Genomic DNA, 16,418 nt, shown 5'->3' with positions numbered 1-16,418 from the left:
TTGGAAACAGTGAGAAATAAAGACAAAATGTGTTTGTTTTTTTTAAATTTTTATTAAATGCTTATGTTGCCCATCTCACCAGTACAGTAATTCTGGGCATCTTACAAATAGTAAAAAGATAAATATAAAAAACATTTTTTTTAAAGTTATATAAAAAGTTAGAACCCAGGAGGTGGATGGCACAGGGGTAAGATCTTCTCAGCTCATTAACCATCTCCAGTACTCTCCTTCAGGCTTCAAGGCAAACCCAGGTTTTAATACTGCCTGGAAGGCCAAAAGGCAGAGGCAAATTGGGGCAAGGTGGCTCCTCAGATATGTCAGGAATATATGCCGGATCTCTTATATTTTGGACAACTGCTAGATAGATGTTATACTTATAACTTTTAGATAAATGGACTGGATAACATGGATTTGAAACCTGAGTTCATCAGGTTTTTATCCATCAAACCTGAATTATAAGTAGTAATTCAGGACAGAGTAATCAGTAACAGCAGGTATATTTTGAGGTTATACTATTCTATAGATTTATTTGAATACAACAATATTTTTGCTAATTTTTATGGTAATGCAGGTCAAGGTTTACTATGACAGACCCACATCTATCAGAAAGCTTGGCTCAGATTTCAGTGACAATGACTATTTCAGCTGAGACAAAGCTCATGGGAGTGCCAACTACAGGTGGCAAAAAAGGGCTTTTTGAAACACAGTGCCAATGACGAGGTGTTTATTATACATGACAGCAACTGAGCTTGCTTGGATGATTGACCCATCATCCACATACACTTGAGTAATTTGGGGTTTTTCAGAAAGGATATCTTTGACCAGAAGGACCTGAAAGAAATCAAACAGAAATCAATTAGCCAGACTCTTGCATAAAACTTTGGCTAATAAAAATCCTGCTAGAACTTTCCACTCTGCTATGCATCCTGTTTAAAAATTGTTTAAATCGTTTAAATCCTGTTTAAATTAAGGAACACCAGAAGACTAAATAAAATAGGATGCTCTAGAATGAATTACAGAAATAGTAACATAGTTTCAAAACATTTCAATTATGATCTCTTACTTCATTGTAAAAAGAGGTTCTCACGTTTCTCATCCATGTTTCATGATATAGAGGTAATCCTCAGCATATGACCTGAACAGAGCCTGTAATTTTGGTTGTAAGTCATGACGGTCATATGATTGCTATGGATTTTATAATCTTTTTTTTTTTTTTTGCGGTGCTTGTTAAACAAATGTGGCCATCATTAAGCAAACCCATTGCTTAATGGACATTTTTTGCTAGAAACTGAAAGTAAACGCTGGTTTTTGGCAAAAATGTTGCAAACACTGCTTTGAGTTCTTGAATTCTGGTAATGTCCGATACATGGAATAGGATACTGGCTAGACTGGTTGAATGCAACTCTTCTGAAATGTTTCTTGTTCTATTTAAAGAAGCATTTTGTTCTTGTTCAAATAGCCTGCAGATTTTTTTTTGTACCATCTAATTGACAGGTAGTCCTGTAAGTTATGACAACTGAAACCAAAATTTATGTTGCCAGCAAGACATTTGTTAAGTGAGTTTTACCCCATTTTACAACCTTTCTTGCTACAATTGTTAAGTGAATCACTTAGTAACATGGTTATTAAGGGAATCGCCTCATTGGCTTTGCAAAGTCAGAAGGTCACAAAGGGTGAATGATCCTGGGACATTGCAACCGTCATAAACACGAGTCAGTTGCTAACTGTCTGAATTTTGATCACATGATTATGCTGCAATGGTTGTGTGAAAAATGGTCACAATTCACCTTTTTCAGTGACGTGCCTTTGAAGGGTCAGTAAATGAGCTGTTGCATCTTGAGGACTACCCATATTCACTCTGGTTGAAAAATTATAGTGTACCTTTTAAAAATAATTCTTACTAACTGACCTCTGAGCCAGGGGGATTCTTTGGATCATAAGAAAGGAGTTTTGCACCATTGGGATGACATCCTAACCAGAGGTCTCCAGTTGTGCGGTCAACTGATATGTTATCAAGGACAGTCTCCAATTTCAGGACCTACAACGAACAAAAGGTTAGAAAGAAAAATACAAGACATTTGCTGCACAATTTTATCCATTTCTCCCCCTTATTCTAAAAGCATCTTCCCATTGTTCTAGATACATATGCAATCAGGAAATATGTATCCTTCCTAATTGGCCCCGACTAATAACTATTCTGGTCATAAAGGCCCAATTCTGTTAGTGATCCTGAGTTACCAGTATTAATATCCCATTGACATTGGTCATGAACTTACCAAATGTCAATAGTATAAATTCACAGGATTATCAGAAGATACATTTTCAGAGAAATATATAATATATCATAGAAGAGTGCTTACATTAAAAAAAAAAACAATTCAAGATCTAACTTTTGTTTCAGATATAAAGAATACCAGTCTTTGATTTGAACTAAAGAAATCCAAGCTTACCTTCACAGGAGATAAATTCATATTAGACATTTTTTGATAGACGTGAATGCTATGATCCAAAATATCAGCAATGTAGATAAACCTTGAAATGACATATTGTTAATTTTACTTATTTTATTTGTAAATTATTTGTCCTTAATTCTATACCCCTGTCCCAAAAGGAAAAAAAAATCAAAAAGAATCTGATAAAATGACCAACTATAAAATCATTTGGTATAAATGAGTTGAAGGCTGGTGGGGTTGGGAGAAGACGCTTTTCCACTGTGCCCCCCGCCCTGTGGAATAGTCTACTATTACGTTTTAGGGTAGGAAAATTGTATTTCCATATTTTCAGTACATTCTAATCACATCTTTTAAAACGATTCCTAAAACAAATTTTATTTCATTATTACCACTATGGTTTCTTTTAAAGAAGTCTGTTCTAACTTGATCGTATTGACTCAAGATTACAGGATTTGTAATTCAATATATTTAGAAGGCTACAAATTGCACTAGATTGGGAAAACCATCCAAATATATTGCTAGTTTTTCCCCACTCAAAACAGCAATTTTTAAAAAGAGATTAATTTTGAGGAAAAAACATTTGTTTCCTGTTAACTAACTGAAACCACAACATCACCTAGTCAACTTTTGCTGATAAAGTTAAGCGATACTGATTAGATTTTTCTTTTTAAAAAACCTTCACAACTCAATTATATTATGTGTTCTCAAACTTAATGAGGAAAGCCCAATGTCATAGAGAATTAAATTAAGGAAGAACTGAGTTGTTTAAAAAAAACTTACTTCCCATCTGGTGACATATTAATGCCATTGGCACTGTAAAATCCTGATGCTACTTCTTTAACTTTCTTTGGGCTATAGTACACAACATTTGTCCAGGTCAAACCCCAAAACATCTCCACATATACCGAAACAGTCTCTGAACGGAAGTAACGGTCATTGGTGGCATAGAAATTCTCAGGGCCCACAGCGAGAACATCGTTGACACTTATGACGAAAATGAAAAATATAAAACATAACATTATACATCTAATGTTGCATTAGTTACTTTTAAAAAATTTTTATGAAATTTGCTCAATTGCACCAAATCTATTTTGTGCTCTAAACATAACCCAAGAACACAGATCTACTTGATAGGCTCTGTCTGACTTTGTGGTCTGCAGAAAAAAATATTTAAGAGTAAATATTGTTACAACAGGTAAGTACTCATAAAGGGTCCAAATGAATATATTCCCCAAAATCCTAAAGGTGAAATTGGCATGTTGCGAATATTTCCTCAGTAGCCTCAAATGTTACTGGGCAATCAGTTAATACATTCAGTCCTGCCTGCCCTCCTCTAGTCAGCATCATTTGAAAGTTTTGTAACACAACATATTCCTAAGTAATTGTTTTCTACAATATGTAATTTGCTTTAGATTCACATTGTAGCAACTAATACGGAATCAACTTAACTCTTACTTTATCTTACAATATTTATCTGTTCTACAAACTTTTTGTTTTTTTTTGTTTTTTTTAACTTTCTATGCCCCCTGCTGAAATGTACTAGCATTAAAATAATGTTTTATTGAACATTTTATTTTCACAGCCTTTATCTTTTTTTTTTTACATTTTTTTGATTTTATTGACATTTGTTTGATTGCTGTGAGATGTCATTATGCATGTATCTATTTCACATCATCTCATCATTTCATATTCCTTTCAATCCCCTTTTCCAGATACTTCCTCTTCCCCTTTCCAATAACAACACACACTTAAAATATTTTTTTCCTAATATACCTTGATAGGAGCTCATTAGTGACAGTTCTTAAGTACAGCAAATATTTTTCTTCCTGAAAAAATTTAAATATCTCCACTGCTGAGTTGCCTTCTGGATGATTAACCACATAGAGATATATGCTATCATCTAGAAAATATGAATATTTGAGCAAAGTTAACACAATTCACAATCATAACAGAAACATGTAGTTTTCTAAGTATTCAAGTAATAAGCTAAAGTACCTGTCAGTGTTTCACTCACATAGTGAATCTACTAGTATGATGGATATAATTTCTTCTTTTTTCTTCATGGTACTCTAAATCTCTTCTAACCCTTAGTAGAGGTAGAACTACAAACTACCAAAATGAAAAAGCCCCTTTAACTTTTTCCTGAAAAAGGCATAACGTATTAGGAGGCATATCATAATTTCTGCTGAGTTGCTGGTTGTAAGGCATACAACTAGCCAACCTATTTGTCTGGACCTGATGTAATAACACTTTGGCAATTGTTCAGTGAATCACAGCAGTTATTAAGTAATCCATGGTGGTTAAGCAAATGTTGCAGCTGTAAATCTAAATTTATGCTTCTGAATGAGTTTTTTTGGCTAGGAACTGGAAAAAAGTTGCAAATCATAGACACATGATCATGGGGCATGTTGCAAAGACAAATCAGTTGCCAAGTACCCAAAATGCAGTCAAATGACCAGGGGGGAGTGAGGTAGAATGACATTTTACCATGCCCAGAAGTGCATTATGGGCCGCAAACATCTGTTTCAGGTCCATCTTAATTTCAAACAGTTGTTAAGCAATTTTTCAAAAGGTGACGACTCTCTGTACCAGATAAATGCAATGTGGAATATTTTGCCTATACTTTTGGCAAAGACAAGATAATGATCACCAACCAAGGCTAACTCTAATCAATGTATAATCCACTCAAGCTGCAAAGCTAACAAGAAGAAAATTAGGGCCATGCAAAAAAAGTTCCCTTACTTACTCTTGTCCATATATAAACTGATCCCATGAGGATTAAAAGAATCTATATCAAATCCACCTTCAATCTTCAGTTCAACTGGACGAGGAGTTTCTGCTTTTAGGTCCATCAGTAATATATGCCCTCCTTTATGAGGTTCAAAGGTTTTCAAACCAGGATATTTCAGGCCCTTGAAATTGAAATGAAAGATTAATTTTGGTCAAATGACAATCAATATTCTATCAAAATTGCTGAGATTAAGGATTTTCCATGTGTTTTGACACCTTTTACCTGAAGCACAACAAAAATGAATGCAAAGTCCAAAGGTATTTTTGCAATAGTTCAGCTGATATTCCAACCTGCTATTTCCCAGATAGTCTAGCTACAATAGGACATGTTCTGTTAACCTCATATTTAGGTTACTGTAATTTAACCTAGCAGAATAATTGTTTCTCCTGAATTGTCTTAATTCAGAATAGTGCACAATTTTCTCCAGTTTTCTGTATGACAATTGTTATCGTAACTGCTAATTATCAAAGCCTTGATCAGTTTTGTCTTTTATATAATGACTTTTGGTAAAAGAAAGTGATCCCTAAATTATTAGCCACAAATATATATATCACATGCAGCAAACGTCGTAAACTGTTGGTATTGGGACAGTTTTGACACCTTGGTTGTCAAATACCAAGTTTTTGGCTAGTGCAAAAAGCAACTAAAGTGACATTTGCTTCAAGCATGCTCTCATAGTTTATACAAGCTAGCATATCTAGAGACTATTGCACCTCATTTTTCTTTTCTCTAGCTCTCTGCTTACATATTTATCTTGGCTCCACCCACTGCTTAGAATTCATTCACCCCCCCCTTGTCATCCAAGTCAAATGCAGAGATGCAATCCAGGGAACCTCATGAGTATTAGGAAATTGAGTCTGATTGAACCCATTCTGACAACCTTAAAGTTAATCCATAATGGGCACAACTTTTTACATTGGAGGAATAGAGGGAAATCAAGACACAAATGACAGCTTACAGAGCTGATGAAAGCCAACCCATTAGGAAGTACATCAATATCTTCTGCTCCATTGTCTGCAAATGAAAAAGAGAGAGTGTGTTTATTAGAGATATTCAAACAAAGTCCTAATTCAGGGGAGAATATAGTTACAGATAGTCCACAACTGAGCCCAAATTTTATGTTGCAGTGAGACAGTTGTTAAGTGAGTTTTGCCCCGTTTTACAACCTTTGTTGCTACAGTTGTTAAGTGCATCATTGTAGCTGTAAAGTTACTAACATGGTTGTTAAGTGAATCTGTCTTCCCCTTTGACTTTGCTTGTCAGAAGGTTGCAAAAAGTGATCACATGACCCCTGGACACTGCAATCGTAAGATATCAAACAATTTTGATCACATGATCATGAGGATGTTGCAATGGTCATAAGAGTGAAAAATAGTCATAAGTCATTTTTTTCTGTGCTTTGTAACTTTGGTCACTAACTGAACCATTTGAGTTGAGAACTAGCTGTACTGAAACCAGAGCAGTCCATGAGTGTCACTGTCTGACTCTCTCCCTCATGAAGTTGTGATTGCAAGACATCCCCAGCAGAGGTGGGTTGCTGCCGGATCGGCCCAGAGGCTCCACCCACCCACCCAGAAACATTGCACACGCAAAAGCCTGCCCAAACTGGTGGTAAAAAAATTAGCAACCCACCTCTGATCTGCAGTGCTGCTTCCTGTCTTCTTACATATTAATGCCATCGTCAAAGGATGACACCATATAGCCGTTGTGCAAGTGTGGTGCCTTTCCCAGCTTTTGCAAACATGGATATAGGTTTTATATGTGGGGGCATGCATACACCTGTGAGGGCATGCGTACACCTGTGAGGGCAGGTAACTAATGGCTTACTGGAGCTAAAGGACTTGAAGGGGGTGAGCCAAAACATGAATGTATTTTGCTTAAATTATCAGGGAAAAAATCAAACCAGGAATTCTATTTATTCCTTCAGGGATTGTAAAACAGATCAGAAACTAGGATATTTTAAACTGTATTTGCTTATAAGACATTGAAATTAATAGAACAACTCCAAATTTAGATTGGACAAGGCAAGAGTTTCAGGAAGGGTAAATCAGCAACCAAGAGCTAAAAGTGATTTACATGGAAATTTTGTTCTATGTTCTGTCTACCTATGAAGGTGGACTTGTGAATTGCTGTAGAATACCTTAAACACTGCAAAGTAATTTATCTTTGCCTCAGTAAAATATATATTAACTATACAGACACTGCTATTGTAGTACTGTGGAATTATTAATAAACCTTGAGGAACTATAGTTATAATTTTAATACACTTCACTTCTAACAGTGACTTTAAATATACTAGCCAAAGCTGGCTGGGCCTGCTGATCATATTTGTTTTTTTAAATGGTATCTCTTGTTGTTGCTAAAGCAATTAAGCATTTTAATAACAAATAGTTAAATATACAGGAGTGGAAAACTCTTCCAGAAGAATACTTACCATATGTCTTCCAATACAGTCAATTAATGCAGCTGACCTTGTTCAGTCTTTTCAAGAATATCTCACCCTGCCCCCCTAAATTAATTGTTTCTGTGCTGCAAGAAAAACTTCATTCTTTTGAAAAGTATGTTTTTTTATCTGCAGAGATAGAGAACAAGCTACCCAAGGTAAGTTCCTTATCTGCAAACAAAGACTGCAAAATTTCTGTTGCTATGGAGATCCTGCAGAATAAGGAAAGGCCACAAGGAATTTGTTTAATCTTTGCCTGGGAAAGATTCATCTTCTGAAGCCCTGCTTCATCTTTCTAGAGTGGTGCTTGTTTTGAATTATTGTCTGAATGGCACATAAGTCATTTATTCTGTACAGACTTTTGTGGTTGATCGCCATTTATAACCTTTCCAAGGGGCTTCCAGTCAGCGAAATCAACGTGAAGCTGGATTCAGTTAACATATGTGTAAATCACTTAATGACCACCGCAAAAAGTTGTAAAATCAGGCGTGGCTCACTTAAGGAGTGTGTCAATTAATGACAGGTGTTCCAGTCCCAATTATGGTCATAGGTCAAGGAGTATCTGTACTTTATATTAGACACAGGATGCTGCTTACCAGACAGCAGAGGCTGGCACACTGCGTGTCATATTTCCAACTCATGAAGTGCTGGACAAGCACTGATTGAAACAATACTAACTCAGAAAGTGGTTTGCTGAATGATAGTTTAGTGTTACAGACATTTAGTTGAAGAAACCATTGGCCTGATTGGTGTGTAACTCCTGGCTGTGCATCATCTTCAAATTGAAGATTGATTTCAGAGAACTGGTTTCAAATCTGTAGTCAGCCAGAAAGCTCATAGAGGGATTTTATGCTTTGGCTGACATTTCACAAATGGTAGTTATGAGGAAATATTGACAGGGCGTGTTTCCCCTGCATTTTACTTTCCTCTGTGCAGAAATCTTTGAATAAAAACATAGTAAACATCTAACTGTATAGAAAGCAGAGCAACTGTATGTTTTCCTTAGAAAATATATAACCAGCTATTGGTGAATGTTCCCTGCACATATGCACAATTATTATGCACAAGGAACAACAAACAAACATGCCACAGACTTACCAATTCCTGGAATGAGTTCACAGTTAGGAAGGCGCTTGGGGGGCACGACTCTGTCAGCAAACAGCTTCTGCCTGCAAGGATAAGCAGTAAAACATGTTAAATAAAATGGACAAATAAAATTTGACAATGCACCACACAGCAAATCTAAAACTACTTTTATTAAGATTTGGCTATAATGACAGAATCTTGCAGGTTTTGTTCTGTGCCTCCACATTACAGTTCAGTAATTTAAGGACTCATTTGCTGAAATCACTTCAAGCAGAGGAATAAAACTAGATTTGTCCCCCTTTTGAATAAATCTGGGCTCTGCTTTCTCCTACCTATATGGGGAAAAAATAAAGTAATCTTAATGCATAGAATTCTATTCATTAAATTAAAATCAAACAGATTAAAACATTCAGAATAAAAAAAATCAAATAGAAAGTTCAGTAATGCTCAATAATATTATATGTGATTAGTATACAAGGAAAAGAATAAAAGCATGAAGGCTCTTAGTATTTGTATCAACATTACTAATTAAAGTCTTTGAAATTCTCAATGCAAGTGAATAGTTCATTTTGCTCTTGTGCTCGGGCTCCCTCCTGTGGCAAAAAGAAAAAAGAATTAAAAGAGTGGAGAGAAAAATCTGATGCTTTTAAAAACAATTTTGAAAATTAATTTCAAACCAAACAGTTAAACAAAACGTGTCTCATAGGAAGCAAACTTAATTGTTCCGATTCCTTTTCTTTCTCAGCAACACAACTGCGTTACATTTTTTTGGTACTTTTGTATAGACTAACCTTTGCTAATTAAAAAAAAAACGAGACTCTTATTTTCTTCCTATGCATACACAATCTGGTTACCAATTAATGCTCTTTGTCTAATGATGTTAACTCAGTAAGTCTAGAAAATTGCCTTTGCCATTTTCTCTATAATTTGCAACAAAAGCAGGTTACATTTGTTTTTTGAGTGACTTGGCTTTTGACAGTGACAACTGTGTGTTAATCTCTATTGCTCCTTGCTTCCCTTGCATATGCAATATTGGTAGTACAGTGGTATATTAAACAGAGAACTATATTTGGAGATGGGAGAAAAGGAAATATATTTATTAAACACACAGGGTATTCAGCTGGGGAAGTATCAAATTGAATTTAGGTTCACAGACATTTCGCTCCTTTCCTTTATATACCTGTCACCAATCATTAGGGTAGAATGTTTTGTTTATTTGTTTTCCCAACACAAGCTGCAAGGAAAACTTTTTGACTGTCAGTTTTAAGTTTGGCTTTTGGGAGGGAAGTGCAGAAAAAGAACCCCACAATTATATGGTGCTTTAATTGCAAGCAGTTGACATCTTAACCTTGAGTTCATGTCTCCGAATCTGTAATTGAAGAAATGCTCCCCCAGAAATGGCAACCTTGTGCTTGAAGAGGCTCCCTTGTTTTCACAGGGGAAGGAATGTCCAACTTAGCATCTCTCCCAGATCCTGGAATCTTGCTCTAGTTGCAAATGAGCATCACCAGAGAAAGGAATCCAAGTTCTGGAACAGAAGTCTTCAAACTTGGCAACTTTTAAGACTTGTGAACTTCAACTCCCAGAATTCTCTAGCCAGCTATGCTATGCTGGCTGGAGAATTCTGGGAGTTGAGGTCCACAAGTCTTAAAGTTGCCAAGTTTGGGGACTCCTGTTCTGGAAGATAGATGAGATTTGCAACAATGGTTAGCAAAGAAATATTGGAAAGTGTGTGTGTGTGTGTGTGTGTGTTTAAAAGGCACACATGGAGGCAGAGTCTGAAGAGATAGGATAGGGCAGTTTTTAGCTAGCTAATGAGCACTAGTGTACTAGGCTAACTGGTTAGAAAGCTATTAGCTGACAGCTCTTTGTGAGTTCAACACATCAGCAAATTAAATATGTTTTTACTTCAGCTTCCAGAATTCTCTAGTCAGCATTGGCTGGAGAATTCTGGGAGTTGAAGTTTATTTGTCTTGAAGATGCGAAGGCATTGATAAACATTGATAAACAATCATGTTGTTAATTCTGTACTCATAGCATTCTGATATCTGAATATATCTGCCAGCACAACCCAGATCAATCTCAAAGGTATTCTAAATACCGTATTTTTTGGAGTATAAGACACACCTTTTTCCTCCTTAAAAGAGCATGGAAAATTGGTGTGTCTTATACACCGAATACAGCCATTTTTGGCCTCCCAAAGCCCCACCCCGCATCCCATTTTTGTGAAAAATTGGCAGAAAATGGATCATTTTTCACCCAAACAGGCGTGTTTTGGCCTTCCCGTACCCCCCCAGAAGCACTCTGCAGGCTTCAGCAGGACTGGGGTAAGGCAAAAACACCCCCATTTTTCACCAAAAATTCATCTATAGATAAGAAAAAAAATACATGAAAGCTGCAGCAGTCCTCTGTCCAATTAGCTGCTAATTAACAAAGTCTGTGCCTGTTTCTTTTTCCTCATTTCATAGACAATCTTGCTGGATGGTCTAGCAGCGATCAGCCTGAATGGAAATAAAAATTACATTAGCAATTGCGCTTTTCAATAATCAGGAATTTAGATGAATATGCATGCATTAAGTCTTTCTGCCAAGATAGCAACAATTTTAATAATCATTCCCTTATAAACTTGTATGAAACCTGCATATGATTTATTAGTTACAAACAAAAATTGTTAATTTGAGACTCATTTTTGCAAAGGCACTAAATGTTCCTGCTTATTAAGAACAAAATTGTGAAACAGCCAATATAGTCTGGGTTAAAGTGCCAAAACTGAGAAATGCGGATAGGAAACTCACCAAGAGACCGGAATGGACTGGTCCTCTCCGCCAAATCCGGGGAAGAAATTGGGGAAAGAATAACTCTCAAAGGAAAGGAAAACATAAATATAATACTGAATTATGCTATTAAAAGCCACACTCTTGAACTGGCTGCAGTAGCAGGGATGGGACACCTCTCAGAAGTACTTAAAGAAGAAAAATTACAAAATTCACCCAAAATCAAGCCACTGTTGTTAAATAAAAGGCTTTCCCATGGTGCTACATTTCCCCAGCCCAATTCCTCAAAAGCAAACTGAAAACAATTCCTTGATCTTCATTCCTGCCAAAGTCAAAATGTGAAAAAAAGCAAATAACATTACATAAGTACTTCCCCACCTGAAATGTTATAGAAACAAAATTACTGTGGTTAAAAAAACACAACCTGCAAACATAAAATGCTTTTTGTGCGTAGACACTATCTGCAACCTTACACACAGGGGCAGTGTCTACAATGGGATGCTGCAAGGATGATGAAAGACTCTCTGTAATTGGGGGAACGGACTCCACACATAGCGTTTCAAAGAAAAAAGCAGCTCTGCTATAGTTTAAAATACACCACAACAGAGCCAGAAAAGAATAGATACCTGCTTATGAGATATGTTGCTGGGGTGGGGTGAACAATAGTCAACAATGCTCTTATTACAAACATGTGAAATCACAGGTAAAACCAGTTCTTTAACTAGATTAGTTTTGATAATCATTGAGTTATTTTCAACCTAAAATATTGCAATGTGTTGGTATAATATGTTAATGTTGAGAAATATTGATCTAGATCAGGGGTCACCGAACGTTCGGACCTCAGGGACCACCAAATTCATAATTTTAAACCCGTGGACCACCAATATGAATTTTAAAGAAGTATTTAGTGCAATAAATACTATTAATAAATAGCATTTAGTGCAGTATAAAGAATGCAAACAATTTTCTGCAGACCACGAAAATTTTCTCACGGACCACTAGTTGGTGACCGGTGATCTAGATGGCTTCAACTAAAGGAACCCCATGCAATTAGAAGGTTGGATTAAAATGATAAATTGCCTAGAACTAAATCCAAACTCACTGGACACCTTTAAATTATTTTTTTCATTGACAAACTACCCCGCAAAGTTGTGAGAATAAACAGTAGAACAAACTGCAGCTGTCTTGCGTCCTGGAAGAAAAACACGAATAACCCAAAAAGGGGGGGGGGGGGAGCGCACGTTTGTTCCAAGCCACTTAATAATTTCACAAGCAAGCATTACACCGCATTATTGTTGAGACTTAACTTCTAGGTAAATAAGCACAGAACGCACAAAAACAAGACACGCGCATTAGAAGGAGAACTCAATCAAATGTATGGAAGATTACTCTTGCCTCTTGCATTCAAACAGGTTGCAGCGCTAAAGACGAAAGAGGGGGAGGGAATTACACCCACGCGTATACCTGCTCAAGTCAAACGGGTGAAAATCGCCGGAATTGGCACGGAGGATCACGCGGGGTCTAGACAATTTCATACCGAAGCAACCCGGTTAAAATCGATGCTATACTTACCGAAATACGATGAGCCTCTCCACGAACAAGGCGCCAAAGACGATGAAGACCGTCATCAACAACATCATCTTCCCCATGGTGCAGACTGATTCCGGTACCCACGAGACGAAAGGATCATCCACCGGCGAGCTCCGGGAAGAAATGTGGTCCCGTAGGTCTCGCTTGGCGTAATATTGAAGAACCAACACCGGAGCGCCTCCCTCCGCCAAGAGAACGCCTCAAGGGACACTCCCAAGTTCATCTTTCTACACCAATCACCACCGGAGCTGGAAGAGCTGGGGCGGGCGCTTAAAAAGTTTCCTAGAATTGCCGCTTTCTCCAAGGTAAGGTAAATATGAAGACCTTCTAGAATCGTGGCGCTCAGACTCCTGGCGACATATTGACGCAGTTTTGTTTTTTTTAAAGAAACAACAGCTTCCATCTATCTTCTACTGGGCTATTCCCCCCCCCCCATCCCTCACCCGCTGATTTCCCAGTCTAGTTTGGGGCTCTTTTCACACCTCAGAACAAACATGTTCTATCACACTGTACTTCCTAGAATGTGTGGCAGCCAGGATGCTGCCTCCAGGGACATCTTATCGATTGAGGTCAAGACAAGATGATCTTCCTGAGTCCCATGTACAGAGACAGCCAGGGTGGCAACTGAAATGTCCCTCATGAATATTTGTTTACCACAATGATAATTCTGGTATGAAAGGTGGGGGGGGGAGGGAGGGAGGATGAAAAAAACATCCTTCTATAAAATAAGCTGATTTTCTAGGACACTGGGTATTGCAACTTCTTGATTTTTTTTTTTTTTAAAGGTGGGTGAGCACTTTTCAAAAGGAGGACTCGGCTGCAGCCATCTTACCCTCCAAATCATAAAAAGGCATCAGAACTGCAATGTTTAAGAATAGTGTTTGTGGAATAACAACTTCCCATCTTGTTATTTTTAATTTAAGCAATCTTAAAGATTAATTTGGGGTAGTGCACCTTGCTGGGTGCCGAGGAGGAGGGGTTTTGAGTGCTTTATTGGCCCTTTATTGTGGATCACATTTTAGAGGATGCAAAAGAGTTCCCTGCAGAGTCTTGGCCTGTAACAGTCTTGCCCCCATTTGCACCTGCATAGCCACTGCATAAACCTGTCTCATCATTTTCCGTTTGTCCCCGTGATATTACTGTCATCTCGTTCACAGACAATAAGCCAGGAAATTTTGATTTGTGCTTAATTGTAATCCCCTTTACAGGCTGTCTTCCATTTATAATCACAATTAAGCCCAAAATTCTGTTTCTAAGTGAGATAGTTCTTAAGTGAATTTTGTTTCATTTGCTCCACAAACTTTCTTGCCGCTGTTGTTAAGTGAATCACTGCAGTTAAATTAGTAACACGGTTGTTAAATGACTCTGGCTTCCTCATTGACTTTGCTTGTCAGAAGGTCACAAAAGATGTTCACGTGACACTGGCACACTGTGGTGGCCAAGCAATTAAGACATTGAACTTGTTGACCAGAAGGTTGCCAGTTCAAGACCCTGACAGCGTGAGGTCCCATCCTTTCCCCAGCTTCTGCCCTCCTAGCAGTTTGGTTGGGAAGATGACAATGTTCCATGGACATCAGAATTATAACCATCCTGGCCACATGACCACGGAAGTATTTTCAGACACCATGGACTCCCTCAATTAGGAAATGGAGATATACAGTGCCTCCCAGAGTTGGACAAGATTGGACAAGGGAAACAAAGCATCTGAATTTTGATCACATGATCATGGAGATGTTGCACAGGTCATAACTTTGAAAAATGGTCATGTCACTTTTTTCCGTTGTAAGGTTGAACAGTCACTAAATGAACTGCTGTAAGTCAAGGACTACCTGTACCTTTTTTCTTATTCATTACTTGGATGGAAGGCAAGTGAGTCAATAGGGGCAACACAGGAAGCAGCAGTTTTCATGCCAATATTGTTTCCTGCTATCTTAGGAATGGTTTGGTAGCACTTCAGCTTAGCAGTGAGAAACATCTCACTGCAACATCTCAACATCTCACTGCTCCAGAGAATATCTGGAGGTAGGACAGCTATGACAACTCGCCATGGCCAACTCACCATGGCCAATTCGCTGTAATCAACTTGTCATGGACAATTCGCTGCCGGGCAGCTTGCCATGACCAACTTGCCATGGGAGAAGTTTTGGGGGACAAGAGTATCACGAATATTGAAGAAATAGTGGAATAGAATCATTAAAGAAAGGATGCCAAAGGAAGGATAAAATAAAATGTGAATGACAAAAAATTTAAAAAATTATTTTAAGTAATTAAATTGAATTGTTGAATTCTTCCATAGTGAGTTGTCATGGAAAGTTGTCCCGCAGTGAGTTGGCTGTGGTGAGTTTACTGTGGCAAGTTGGCCCATTCCATCTGGAGGCTGCCATCTAATTTACTGTAATTGCTTTCACTTCAAAATTAGGTTGTTAGGTGAGAATGGGGAGGAGGCGGGGAGCAAGAATACTTTCAGAATAAAACCTTTTTCCTTAGTGGGGAAAAAGAGGGAAGAAAATTACAGCAAAGCAAAAAAAAAAAGTTCTTCAATATGTACAATTGTTACAATTTAGAAATCTAGCCAATGAACACTTCCCTAATCCAAAGGTCAAATAGTATTTATTATCTTGTATGCTTTATCTGTTTATCTCAGTGTATTGTTTTTATTGTAACTCTGGAAGGAAGGTTTTGATGAGCAGGGTTTTTTTTTTTTTGGAATGACTCAGCAAGAACTTGAACCTAGGAGCTTTAGAACTAAGTCCCACACTGTCCATAAAATGTAACTGTTTCTTAAGTGAAACTTTTGTAGCCTGGTCAAAAGAATTCAAAAGAGTAAATGATGAGGTTAACTGCAATGTAACTTTCTGGAGAGACTTCTGACCGCAATTGAGCCCAACATTAATGTTGCTAAATGAGACATTTGTTAAGTGAGTTTTGCCCCATTTTACGACCTTTCTTGCCACAGTTATTAAGTGAATCGCTGCAGTTGTTGAGTTAAGTATCATGGTTGTTAAGTGAATCTGGCTTCCCCATTGACTTTGCTTGTCAGAAGGTTGCAAAAATTGATCACATGATCCCAGATCAATCAAACTGCTAGGATGTCATAAATACGAGTCAGTTGCTAAATACGAGTCAGTTGCCAAATGTCTGAATTTTGATCACATGACCAAAGGGATGCTGTAAAGTTCAAAAGTGTGAAAAATCATAAGTCACTTTTTTTCAGTGATGTTGTAACTTTGATTGGTTACTAAATGTTGTATGTCAAGGAATAGCTGAACAGGTTTTTAGTT

At 37.4% G+C, this 16,418-nt stretch overlaps 1 protein-coding gene across 1 annotated transcript; it reads right to left on the bottom strand.

Annotated features, from left to right (window-relative positions):
* Positions 1-32: 32 nt before the first annotated feature.
* On the bottom strand, positions 33-13,363 carry LOC309381384 (serum paraoxonase/arylesterase 2-like). Its single transcript, XM_081932321.1, is given in 10 exon segments — positions 33-831; positions 1,910-2,038; positions 2,451-2,532; positions 3,234-3,437; positions 4,227-4,353; positions 5,200-5,365; positions 6,203-6,258; positions 8,786-8,856; positions 13,120-13,204; positions 13,207-13,363. Coding segments are annotated over 10 exon segments (1,233 nt in total). The 5' UTR covers positions 13,361-13,363; the 3' UTR covers positions 33-672.
* Between the last annotated feature and the right edge of the window lie 3,055 nt (positions 13,364-16,418).

This window comes from Natrix helvetica (assembly GCF_964273705.1).
Source record: "Natrix helvetica genome assembly, chromosome: Z".
NCBI classification, from domain to species: Eukaryota; Metazoa; Chordata; class Lepidosauria; order Squamata; family Natricidae; genus Natrix; species Natrix helvetica.
This window is presented reverse-complemented; position numbering and strand designations above follow the sequence as displayed.